A 14,088-nucleotide genomic window follows, 5' to 3' on the forward strand; every position below is an offset into this window, starting at 1 on the left:
GCAGAGGTGTACAAGAGCATCAGGCATGTGTGCCCTATACTATGGGAACACCACGTACATATGGCGCAGAGAACGGGGCAGGCAAGGGAGAAACAGAGCACCGAAAACAGCAGATTTGAAATGATAGACTCCCCTTCTGAGAACTGTCTCAAGTACTCAGCTCTTTCTTCTTGTCTCTGTTTCCTCATGTGGAGAGGGGCAAAGTGAAAGACAGCCTTCTCTGGAGCTTCTTTCCTTTACGCTACCCATCACGACTGTAATAGGAATCTACATCACAGGGGCAGTCAGGTAATTATCTTTTAGATATTAAAGTGGCATAAGGAGAAGTGTTAGCCCAATGTATAGGCTAACAGATCCAATTTCCACGTCCCTGGAGATTAGCTAGGAGACTGGTACAAAGTTTTCCAAAATTCACCTGTTTATAAAATAAATGACATACTGCTTTTTTTGGTTCCCAGACACCTCTCTTTCACATCAATCTTCATAAGTATCTTTAAGGTTTTCTCAGTTTAGATGGTCAAGACTTCATCAGGAAAAACATTAAAATACTGTATACTTAAGATTTTAGCTTATTAATAAAAGATGATCCTTTCATATCTGATAAATAGAATAGTCATATTACTGGGTTATCAGAATTTTTGATTCATCTATCTTTCTGAAGTACAACTTAAGAGTTGAAAAATAGTAATTGCAATTGAGAGAAATTTTGACTGCAAATAATAGAATACAGTAAAATTAAACTAATTTACAAAATTGTTATGAGACGAATCCTTAATTAGTAGGAATATGAAAATAAGTCAAATCACTGTGAACGTTCTCAAAATGCTGTACAAGCCATAAAACAACGGGATGTAAGACTCTGCCCAGTGCTCAAAAACTTTGGTGTATCAGATGTTGAACACCAAGTGTAATAAATGACCCATGAGTGACACCATTCAAGAAAATAAGCAGATACACGTACCCTTTGTCTTTTGCATGCACATCAGCACCATGCTGGAGAAGAAGCTGAACGATCCGAACTCGGTTGTAGCCTGCTGCTAGATGTAAAGGAGTTGACTAGAAAAGAAAAAGAAACAAAGGTAAAATATCAGGTAAAATAAAGGTAAATAATTCTTATTTTGGCATTTAATCTGTATTTCTTTAAAGGCAGTGAGTGTTAACACATACAGAAAATACTGAGGTGAAGTGCACAAATTCATCTTTCTTAATTGGATAAGAGACAATTCACTCATCTCAGAAGTAAATTCTAATTTCAGTTGTTGTTGCTGTTTATAGTCACTAAGTCATGTCTGATTTTTTTTGCAACCCCGACTGTAGCCCGCCGGGTTCCTCTGTCCATGGGATTTCCCAGGCAAGAATACTGGAGCGTGTTGCCATTTTCTTCTCCAGGGGATCTTTCAGACTCAAGGACTGAATCTGCATCTCCTGCATTGGCAGGAGGACTCTCTACCTCTGAGCCACCAGGGAAGCCCTGTAACTTCATGTCATTCACCTATTTCTCCTGGTGGTTTTTTTAAAGCCTTCAGTTATCATGCCCTACTCTATCTACTCTACATTATTTCTTAGTTTCTTTACATCAAGGACCATTCCAACTGTTCTGGGATGTCAGAGTTCATATTCCCCATAACTGGAAATATTCTTCTTTATCCTACTTATGCCTTGTCCACCATTCAAATTCTAACTTTTAAATCCCAATTCTATTATAAAGAGCTAGCTTTCAGAATTCCTCCGTAATAGGAAAAGCTGAAAAACATCTCTAAAGAATATCTGAAGAAATTCTAGTGTAAAAAAAAAAACAAAACAAGATAACGGACTGTATTCATCCCACCAGACTGCTGCTAGCAATGGGTCAAAACTAACTTCCTACCTTAGTAGGATATGCAATGAAATATGCCAAGATGGTATTTAATTTATATGCAGTATAAATACAAGAGGAAAATAAAGTTTCTCTTCAACAAATTTGTCACATTTTAATTTGACCCGTTATCAAAAGGTTCTCTGCTCACATATAATATGAAAATGAAAAATAATCAAACTTCTTACCTTTAAAAAAAATCAGAAATAACATTATTTTAATTAAAAGTTTCTCCACAATCATAGCAATTTCCCTACCTCTAGTCATTCACTTCAAGTTTAAATACTGCAATGGCTTCTCATAAGCAGTGGGATTTTAAAAGATTTTCATTTTATTTTCTTCACATATTTTGTCAAGATACAAAAGAATTACTAACTACTGTATTACCTATTACTGCTTTCAAGGCACCCCATACATTTTATTTATTCTGACAGTCTCTAACTTTAGGAATTATTCTTGAGCAAAACATAGCTAATAACGAGGTCGGGTAGATAGAAGAAGGTCCTGAATAGGAAGTCAGGAAACCTGATCACAGTCCTGGGTCTTACAGAACTGTAAACATCATGTTAACTACCAGCTTAGCTTTCTCACCTGCAAAATGGAGATAAAACCACTCCTCTTGGCTATTTCAAAACAGTGTGCAAAGTTTTCTCCCATATTTAAACACCTTTAAAATGTAAAATGCCATATGAAAATAGATGATTAAAATTTCTGAATCATCAAACAACAAGCCTGTCCAAGTTTCTGCCTTCAGACACATGTCAAATGTTATTGCAAATACCTCCAAGGACTATCAAGTTATTTTCAGGACTTATTTTCCCATTCCTTTAACATTTTAAAGATGTCGTTTCACTATCTTCTGGCTTATACTCTTTGAGACTAGAAATCCGCCTACATTCTATCTTTATTCCTGTGTACATGTGGTTTTTCCTCTGGACACATTCATAATTTCTCTTTATCATTAAGAGACATTAAGCAATTTGATTCGTGATGTACCCTGGTACAGCCTTTTTCTTCTTTTTTTGGTATATGTGAGTGCCTGGGGCTGGCTGAGTTTCTTGGATCTATTATGTATAGTATTCACCAAATCTGAAAAACTTTCAGCTATTATTTCTTCAAATATTTTTCTGCCTTCTCTCTCACCATTCTCTCCTTATACAGATGTTAGACTGCTTTTGAAGCTTGCTTTTAAGAAGAAAAGAAGGGAGGGAGGGATAGAGGGGAGATGGGAAGGGAACCCAAAGGGAAAGAATGCGAAGTTCGGGTTTATTGAGTTTGAAGTGCCCATATGATACCCTGGCGGTAATGGGGCTGAGAATGGAGTTTTGGAAAGATCACTCTAGTTACTCAATAGACTGGACTGGGAGGGCAAATCTGACGGCAGCAAGACCTGAATAGAAGCCTGCAGGACTAATCTAGGAGAGAGAGAATGACAGTGTCAGTTAGCAAAATGACAGCAGCATCTAGGCAGAGACAGATGAGCTACAGGAGCAGATGAATTCGTAGGCAGTGAGTGCTGAACACGCTGGATGAAACTTTCCCAGCAGTCATTCTACTGTGGATGCTAATTATGCAAACTAAATAGTATCATTGGAAGGCGCATAAAAGTCTGTGAAATGCGTGCAGTAAATCTGAGGAAATGGTATAAAGCAAAAAGAAAAAGTACAAATTGAGAACAAAGGGTGATTTGAACAAGCTTCTACTACTGAGCCCAGGGGTTTTTCCTCTAGAAAAAAATTTACAACTAAACATTATATACTAAATGCTATCTTCCGATGCAAAGCAATTAAAATCACATGGTGCAGGACTAAATTTAGTGAATGGTTACCACATAGTGTCAACTTTATACCTCAACTACCAAATGGCAAAACAACGGTAAGAGTAATTTTCTAAATGCTAGGATAATTAACAGAGTATAATTTTGGTTTTGGGAGAAAGAAAAAGCAGACCCATGTACTCACACATGGTGCTTGATAATTTTGTGGTGGCTGTAAATCAGTAAACACAAGAATCAAACATTTAAGGCATCGCTGTGGACAGGACAGCACAGCAATCTGTCAGTTTGCGTATCTCAGATTTACTTTTAAAACGGACTTTTTTGCTGTGAATACTTTAAAAGTCAAACATGTAGAGTGATAAAATATGAAACAACTGCAAACATAATAGCTCTATCAAAAAACCTATCTTAATACTATTCTGCTGTAAGAGATTGGCTATTACTACTATTTTTATATTGTAAAATGTTTATTCAAAAAAGAATCCTTACTTAAATCCCATAATTCAAAGTTTTCTTCTTGGAATCAGGCCATAAGAGAAAAAAGAAACATATATGTATATTTATCTTTGCTTCTTATGATACAGATTTGAAGCACACAATAATGCATTAATTTATCCTAAACTTTATACATGCATAGCTAAAACAGGAACAACAACCATTCTGTTATAAAATTTTGGATGATAATTACGGCTGACTTGCATTGTTGTACGGCAGAAAACAAAACAACACTGTAAAAATGTAAAACATTTTAAATGAAAAGTATATAAAAAACTGTGGACACAACTTTGTAACAGAAGTGCAGGCAGCACAGTAAGAAGAAATGATGAGCAGAGACTTTTAAGTTTGGGGTTTGCATGTCTCTTTTACAAAATTTACAAGCTATGTGGCTTTGGACTAGTTTCTTAATGTCTGAGTTGGCTTCTAATATCTATAAAATGAGAATTATAATTCCTACCATGTAAGACTATCTTATGGATTAAAGTTAACTATATAAATAAGCGCCTAATACAGTATCACACAGAAAAAGCTCAACAAATGGTGGTTATTACTTATTATCACCTTATTGAGTATCTTGCACACTTAGAAGTTATTTCCTAATCGTCATTTCTCAGCCGTCATCTTACTTCACCTATTTGCATCATCTGACACAGGTGATCATTTATTCCTTATTGAAATGTTTTTCTCCTTGGTATCCAGGACACCTAGGTACCCACACTTCTTTTCTAGTTGCAGAATTTCCTATGGCTGTTAATGGCAACAAAAAGTATTCACTTAAAAGACTGCTAAAGACTGGTTCTAAAACTGTGTGCCACTATCTTATACTTTAACACTTGTCACAAAATAACACAGTTAAACATTGATATTTATGTGTCTGTCTCCTCTAATCCACTGTGAGCTTGTTGAGAATGAGGAGTGTATTTTAATTTTATGTTTGAAGGCTTAACACAGTGCTTCATGCTAGTAATGAAATGAAAGTTATAGTTTGCTTTTGATTTACATTAGTGAAAGAGAAGAGGGGATACATATAATCCAGCTTGGTGAATATGACTTTGAATTTGTGTAAAAGATTTATACCACGTTTCAACACAGGCCTGTGTGATGTATGAAGCATTCCTAAGAAAGAACAAAACCACAATTGCGAAGCCATGATGTAAGTCAACAGAGAGTTGCCTAACTTCATGATGTATAGTGTATTTCGGTTTTCATTAAGATTTTCATTTTGACCTAGATGAAATCCTCTGGGATTTTTCAGGCTAGGGTAATCAATTCATCTTGGTTTGCTCAGGCCATTCCTAGTCTCAGGAAACCCATTCACCCCAGGCAAACTGGGATGGTTGATAATCCAACTCTAGGCAGACTTCAAGCTGAATGACTCTTGGATTCTGGACCTGTCTCAAGTCAGAAAATAGCGTGTGTGTCTCTGAGTGTGTGCGCCAAGGGCACACATGCATTTGCGATGAGGTAAGACTTACTGCTGCTGCTGCTAAGTCACTTCAGTCGTGTCTGACTCTGTGTGACCCCATAGATGGCAGCCCATTAGGCTCCTCCATCCCTGGGATTCTCCAGGCAAGAATACTGGAGTGGGTTGCCATTCTTTATCCAACAAACTCCTTTCCTAAAGATAGGCACTACTTATAGTTGTATCATCTGAGATATTTTTCTATGTTATATGAAGGCATGTTTGTTTTCCTCTGAGTTCTTTGTGCTGTTGCTTTTGTCACACAAGGCTTCCCTGGTGGGAAATGCTCAGATGGGAACGAATCTGCCTGCAATGCAGGAGACCTGGGTTTGATCCCTGAATTGGAAATATCCTCCAGGGAAGGGTATGGCAACCCACTCTAGTACTCTTGCCTGGAGAATTCCATGGACAGAGGAGCCTGGCAGGCTAAGTCCACAGGGTCACAAAGTTGTACACAACTGAGGGACTAACACTTTCACTTGTCACACACAGATTACACAATATTCTTCTGAATTGGCTTTTTTTTTTCTCTTAAAAATACTAGTACATATAGGTCCATCTTATTCTTTGTATAGTATTTCCACTGTGTAAAGTGAAAGTGAAGTCGCTCAGTCGTGTCGGACTCTTCGCGACCCCATGGACTGTAGCCTACCAGGCTCCTCTGTCCATGGGATTTTCCATGCAATAGTACTGGAGTGGATTGCCATTTCCTTCTCCAGGGGATCTTCCTGACCCAGGGATCGAACCCGGGTGTCCCACATTGTAGACAGACGCTTTACCATCTGAGCCACCAGGGAAGTCCTGTGCTATAATTATTTAATAACTATCACCTTGTCAGTTCAGTTCAGTTGCTCAGTCGTGTCCGACTCTTTGCGACCCCATGAATCGCAGCACACCAGGCCTCCCTGTCCATCACCATCTCCCAGAGTTCACTCAAACTCACATCCATCAAGTCAGTGATGCCATCCAGCCGTCTCATCCTCTGTCGTCCCCTTCTCCTCCTGCCCCCAACCCCTCCCAGCATCAGAGTCTTTTCCAATGAGTCAACTCTTCGCATGAGGTGGCCAAAGTATTGGAGTTTCAGCTTTAGCATCAGGACTGATCTCCTTTAGAATGGACTGGTTGGATCTTATAAACAGAAGGAAATAGCAACCCACCCCAGTACTCCTACCTGGAGAATCCCATGGATAGAGGAGCCTGGCAGGTTACAGTCCATGGGGTCGCAAAGAATAGGACATGACTGAGTGACTAACACCTTATAAATGGACATTTATAAATGCTCCATCTCTGCTCTGGCTATCTTAACAAAACATATCTCATTCAAACTTACCATTGGTTAAGACAGATCAGTGTGCCCCTTCTACAAATAAAATACTGTATCAGCCATTAATATAAAACTCTCAGGAAGATATAATAAATGCATAATCAGAGCTTATTAAATTTCCTTTAGGCATAGAGTGTGAGGTATAGCTAAGAAGTTCTTTGAGACAGTGAAACTTAAATCAGCATCAAACCAAATTAAAAGCCAGAGAATCAATACGGGCATGAGTCCATGGGAATAACTATATCTCATCACTGACACCTGTCTTTAGAATAGATATTTTACATAGTATCATAACAATAACAAGTTTCCTTGTAGCTTCTCAACTCTTGAGCTATTATAAAAATAATTTAAAAGAGAAAAACTATCTGCAGAATGAAAACTGATGAACCAAAGTAGAAATAAGACTTTAAAAAGATACCTTAATTCAGTTCTTTCCCCAGTATCTCCTTTAACTTTTCTTTTTTCTACAGACCACACATTATTAGATCTTCTAATAATAATGTTTTCTTTCCCATTATGAGTCTTTTTCTTTGGTGCTGGGACACTTGGTCAGCAGTTCTCTAAAGCAAAGTGCCTAGAGCTCATGCACCTAATAATAGCTACAGTCCCATCACAGTGGACTACATCAAGACTATTACTTTTCATTAGTAAGACATACTATTCCTACAACCTAGGAGCATTTAACCTACTAATGTTTGTAAGTCTCAATCTCTGAAATAAGAGAGTAATAATAGTACTGGCTTCTTTACTGTGTTATTTTCTGGTGAAAATGAAATAGAAGATATAAAAACACTTTGAAATACAAAGTATTTTGTTAAAATAATAGCTAAAATCTACTGGGTACTTTCTATGTACTAAAGTGCCTTATATGTATTAATTGCTTACTTTACATAACCACTACCAGGTCTAGAGACTATTATCTCCACACAACAGATAAGGAAACTAAGAAACATGGGGATTAATATGGCAAGCTAATAGCAGAGTCAGATCAAATGCAGGGAAGTCTGACTTCAGAACTCTCACTCTGCCTTCCTTCCTTTCCTTTGGCTGGGTTCTGACACTCAGATTCTGGAGAGGATGTTCAGAAATGAATGAGTATGGCTGAGAGAGAGGGGAAACTGCTGTTGGTGGGCAGGGATCACTTTGGTAGTTCTGACTCAACTCAGCATTCAAATCAGACCCTATCAATATTGAGAGTGTGCCATACTATTGGATGAGTGCCCCAGAAATGTAGGACTTCTTTTTTTAAAAAAACTGAAGTACTGTTGTGTTATTTTCAGGCATATGGCAAAGTGATTCATATATATATATATATACTTTTCCATTATAGGTTATTATAAGATATTGAATACAGTTCCCTGTGATACACAGTAGGTTCTCGCTGTTCATCTACTTTATACATAGTAGTGTGTATCTATTAATCCCAAATTCCTAATTTATATCTCCCCTTCCTTTTCCCCTTTGGTAACCAAGAGTTTGTTTTCTATATCTGTTAGACTGTTTTGTAAATAAGTTCATTTTAGATATCATATGATATTTGTCTTTGTCTTCCTTTGCTTAAGAAGTAAAAGATAATCTCTAGGTCCATGTGTGTTGCTGCAAATGGCATTATTTCATTCTTTTTTTTATGGCTGAGTAATATTCCATTGTATATGTACATCATGTCTTCTTTATCCATTCACCTGTTGATAGACACTTAGGTTGTTTTCATGTTCTGGCTATTGTAAACAGTGCTGCTGTGAACACTGGAGTGTATATATCTTTTTGACTTAAGAGTTTTCATCTTTTTCTGGATACATGCCCAGGAGAAAGATTACTGGATCACTTGGTAACTTTATTTTTTTTTAGAAACCTCCATACTGTTCTCCATAGTGGCTGCACCTATTTACACTGCACCAACAGTGTAGGAGGGCTCCCTAGAAATGTAGGACTTCTTAACAAAAGAAGTGATTCAGAATAAGCATCAGAGGACATGGAAGAATAACAGAATACTGAAATTAAAGAAGATAATTTATCTGCTTCTTTCCTAGTGCTGGATTTTTCTACGTATCTCTAATGGATGGTCATTTGGTCTCTTCCTGAACTAAATCCCTCCAGTTGATTCCAGTGCTTCTTCTGACTGGGTCAATATCTCTCCTTAAAGTGTGAAATTGTAAGTTTGGTGCTAAATCCAGAGATGATCTGTTGAGCCAGATCAAGTAGAGTGAGATGACAACCTATCAGAGTTATTGGAGGGAAGCTTCCAACACTGTACTGGGAGGCTGGACTAGCTGCCATTTAAGTCCTCTTCCAAATAAAGTTCAACGAGGTAGAATAATGATTGATATTTTACAGCCTCAAAGAGAACGCCTTTCCAAAGTAACATATGTAGTTATCTTTAGGAAGGAACCTAAGGCATTTGAAAATTTGTAGAATTTATGAAATAACTAATAACATAAAACTTCTATACTTCAATTGCCTTAATAGTAAAAGTTTATTTTTTAAAGTAAGACTATAAAGGACTATCGGACAGGGGAAAGGAAATGAACAGACAAGAAAGAGCAGGTAATCCTTGGGGTAATCTTTGTGAGGGCAAAGCTCTGAATGCCAACTTAATTAAATTTTAACTTAACATTATCATTGTGGAAACTCCAAGGGGATTCTTCAACAGCCAGAAATTTGTGTTTCTCTTTACCAGCCGCAGAACCAGCAGAAGAATTGAAATGTATGCATGAAAATGAGTTCCTAGCATCCTCTCACAGGGTTTGTATGGGAAAGAAAAAAGAATGTTTAGCAGTTTCAGGGGGTACAATGTTAATTTTGCATTGTTTAATGAGAAACAGCTGGCAGACTTTATGGAAATCAGGTTGCGTGGTCTGACAGTAGCCTAATGTTTTATACTTTTCAAAAGAAAAGTTTTTGGACTATTCGAATCTCACCTGAACTCCTTTTTATAATTAATATTTACAATCTAAGGTTTTCAAATCTAAACATCAAAAATTCTAACTAAAGTTCAACAGACAGATGCCTTATTCTGTAAGTACAAGGAAACGAGTCCACCGAGTTTCATTTAAAGATTATTTATGGGGAAATCATTTCACCTTAGATCCTTGGGGAGTCATTTAAAATATAAACTGTGAGAATGAGAAATTCCTTTAGCTGATTTTAGTGTCTCCAGAGCTTCAGGACTTGGGAGACATAGTGTCATCTCAAAGTTCCTTCAGTGATCAAGTCCTGTTATTTCTGAGTTTGCACATATGAATTCAGCAGCCAGAGGCAGCCAGGTGCGGAGATTTCCAGCTCTATTTCTTGCCCAAGTAGGTATTCCCTGCCCAAGACTTCCAAGCTCCACTCTCCACAGTGGCAGCACCAATTTACATAGCCACCAACGGTGTAGGAGGGTTCCCTAAAAATGTAGGACTTCTTAACAAAAGAAGTGATTCCTTGCCCTTACTCAACTCTAAGGGTATTGCGCCCTCTCAGAATCTAGGAGATAACTTTAAAGGGCATTTTTATGGTATTCAGAGTAGGGGATTATCATGTTACTATTGAAAAATAAAAATATCTTTACAAAAGGAAAAAATCAACATATAAAGTATTTAATATTTAGTTGATTTCCAAATTTACTAACTTGATTACCCAAATATGTATTTGGGTAAATATGAATGGTATTTATAGTGTTTTTAAGTTTTACTCTTGATGCCATTTGTAGCAGAGAAGGACATTTTATTAGTCACTGAAAATAGTCTTCTCTTAAAAAAGAATATTATTTAGATTCTTAATACTTTTAGAAATTTCCTTTTATAATTCTAAATTAATTGAGGAAGTGAGGGAATGGATGAATATGCTTTTGTGTGTGTGTGGAGATTTCATGAGCAATTATTATACTTTAAAAAAAAGGCAGCATACAAAAATAACCAGGTGAATGTTTGGGTCCCCCTTCCGGATTATATGTTGAAGCCCCAGCCCTCACTGTGACGGGATATTCCAGGAGACAGAAGATAGGACTTCCAGGAGATAATCAGGGTAGATGAGGTCATGAGGGTAAAAGCCCTCCAGATGGGATTTTGTGCCCTTATAAAGAGACAGCCAAGAATTCTTTTTCTCTCTTGGCAAGAAGGCAGCCCTCCACAAGTCAGGAAGAGATCCCCTCCTCAGAAAATGACCAAGCTGGCACTTTGATCTTGGATTTCCTAGCCTCCAGAACTGGGAGAAATAAACTTTTGTTATTTAAACCACCTAGTCTATGGTATGGTAGCCCAAGCTAACTGAGGCACCAGATGGTGGTACACAATGAATGGCTTACATTGTTTTTATATGATGGCCAAACAACTCTTTCTCATAATACCAATCCAAAGCTACAGATAATATCAAGGTTCTTCAATCCATAATGAACTCTCCACTTTTTGCTGCTTCTCATTAGGCCAGAAGAGTTTCTGAAATCAGACTTTCTTTGTAACTAAGGAAGCCTTTTCACAGACTAAGGTTCACCCTTCACTTAAAAGGATTTAAGAGCTGATGGGGGAATACTCTATTTCAAGTGATATTAAATAAACAGTTTAGGCCAAAGAGATCATAACCAATCATAATCATCAGAGAACTATTTTAAAATATCTTTACCATGTAATAATTGATAAATAATTATATGTAAATAACACCACTGACAATTCCACTACTGAGGAACTAGGAATAGCATTAGAGTGACCTTCTGTGTTTCTTCCTAATCTCCTATTCCCTTAACACTCTGCCAGATGGATGTTTTTCAAGCTACTGCTGCAGGTGTAATTTAACCTACCCTATAAAGTTTGGTTCATTTGGAAAGACAGAGGAATCACTTTAGATTCTTACAAGGCTATACTGAAGTGTCACGTTTGTAATTTCGCTTCTAAATTGAATTTTAATAATGAATCATACTCATAGCAAAATGATTTCATACTCACTCCTTTTTTTATCCCTCAACTTGTCTATACGGAAAACTGCAGGAAACTTGGGTCTTTTGGATATGAGTATAGGAGAAACCAGGGGCTTCCCTGGTGGCTAACTGGTAGAGAACCTGCCTGCCAATGCAGGAGATGCGGGTTTGATCCCTGGAGATCCTCTGCAGAAAGAAATGGCAACCCACTCTGGTATTCTTGCCTGGGAAATGCCAAGGATGGAGGATCCTAGTGGGCTCCAGTCCACGGGGCTGCAGAGTCAAACACAGCTTAGTGACTTAATGCGAGCATATAGGAGAAACCAAAGTTCAGAAGAGGGTGGCTAAGCTGAGCTAAACTGAACTCCTAAGTTTTACCACCTGCTTTTTTACACATACCCCTTTCTACTAAAAATTTTTTTCTCAAAGAGAGAAACAAAACATGGTTGGCATGGGTACTAATTACCCTCACCAGTAGAGATGTCATGGTAGACAAAATAGAGACTGTTTTAGTAGAAGTGATTCCCTAATGAAAAATAAAGAAGGCATTTTCAAGCCTTTATTGTTATAAAATGAATATAAACAAGCATAAAGATTTTATACAGTATATCCCAACACCAGCAGGCAAGAACACTTGCTCTCAGTGATTTCTGCCTTACAGTATCACACGCACTACTCAGTAAGATGTACTTTAAAGAAGTGATTTGATTAGGTACATAATTTAAGTATTTGAAGAGTTCCCTCATGCAGACTTAACTGCACTTTGACCTTCCTATAATCCCAAGCAACATCTAAACTATGAGCCAGAAAAGCTGGAAATTAAAAAATGCTCTGACCTTTTCTAAACCAAGATTTGGCAAGAACAGAGGAGGATGATAAAGGCCACTGAAAGCCACAGGGATCTACACATGTGTCCTCAGATAACACTAAGACTTTCTTAAAGGTGAAAAATGCTGTATGTAAACTTTATTCTAGATATCAGGTGTGTTTTATCTTATGTAACACTACTGACTCTTACTGACTCTTATATAATCCAAATCTGTATTATTAACTCTGATGAAAAACAACAAAACACATAAAAATCTTAAGATGTTAGAGCTGAAAGGTAAATCTGAGTTCATGAGGCCCAAACCCATCATTTCTTAAGCTAAAAGATTGAGAACTCAAGAGATATAATAAAACTTGCCACGATCATACAGTTAGTAATAATTTTAACTTAAAACTTGGTCTTTTAGCGTCAATGTTCTGCTTTTTCCTGCAATGTCATGACCAAAAAGATGTGCATAAATTTTGTGTTTGTGGTTTTTTTTTTTGCATTCTGAGAGGAAAGTATCTTAAATTGTAAGATATAAAATAAGTGAGCATATCAAAAGAAATAAATGTTTGGTGATTGATTTAAAAATGTTCACTATTCTTTCAAGTAGCTAAGAAAGAACCATTTTCAGTAATCCACCTGATAAGAGACACAAACTTTCTTGCCCAATAGATAATATGCACTGAGTTATATAATAGGCACTGAGATGTATTTTCGCATAGGGTATTTCAGTTAGCTACTAGTACATAACACACTATCCCTAAAATGGTAGGTTACATGGGTGGTTCTTCTGCTCTGTGTGGTATGAACTAGGTGTTAGGATGGTTAGTGTCACCTGGAGGCTAGACTGGACACTCAACTGAAGCTAAAAGTCTAGGACACGTGGAGAGTTAAAAGTCATTCAGAGGGTGGGATGACTTGAGAGAATAGCATTGAAACATGTAAATTATCATATGTGCAACAGATCACCAGTCTAGGTTCGATGCATGAGACAGGGTGCTCAGGGCTGGTGCACTGGGATGACCCTGAGGGATGGGATGGGGAGGGAGGTGGGAGGAGGGGTTCAGGATGGGGAACACATGTACACCCATGGCTGATTCATGTGAATGTATGGCAAAACCCACCACAATACTGTAAAGTAATTAGCCTCCAATTAAATAAATTTAAAAAAAAAAGAAAGAAACATAAAAAAAAAAAAAAAAAAGAGTCATTCAGATGGTTAACCAAGTTTGGTGGGGGTTTTGGCTAGAGGCCTCAGTTCTCCGTTTTCCACGTGAACTTCTCCACACAGCTGCTTGTGCTTCCTCACGGTGTGGCATCTGGGTTCCAAGAAAGAGTATTCCAAGAGCAAGAAACTGCAGCTACCAGGCCAATTCCATGGGCTAGTCCCAAACCTGGCATAGCATCACTTCAACTTTATTCATCAAAGCAGTCCCAGTCGTTGTTCACAGGTTGTATGGGAAAGGA

The 14,088-nt window shown here is 37.5% G+C and overlaps 1 protein-coding gene across 2 annotated transcripts in view; it reads right to left on the bottom strand.

The window, feature by feature from the left end:
* The window catches only part of TNKS (tankyrase), a 157,025-nt gene that overhangs the window by 55,617 nt on the left and 87,320 nt on the right, over positions 1 to 14,088 (bottom strand). For both annotated transcript variants that reach the window (XM_070364361.1, XM_005907917.3), the window contains exon 6: positions 962 to 1,056. In XM_070364361.1, the coding sequence (XP_070220462.1) occupies positions 962 to 1,056 (95 nt within the window). The remainder of the gene's footprint in view (positions 1 to 961; positions 1,057 to 14,088) is intronic.

Source organism: Bos mutus, chromosome 27, assembly GCF_027580195.1.
Source record: "Bos mutus isolate GX-2022 chromosome 27, NWIPB_WYAK_1.1, whole genome shotgun sequence".
NCBI classification, from domain to species: domain Eukaryota; kingdom Metazoa; phylum Chordata; class Mammalia; order Artiodactyla; family Bovidae; genus Bos; species Bos mutus.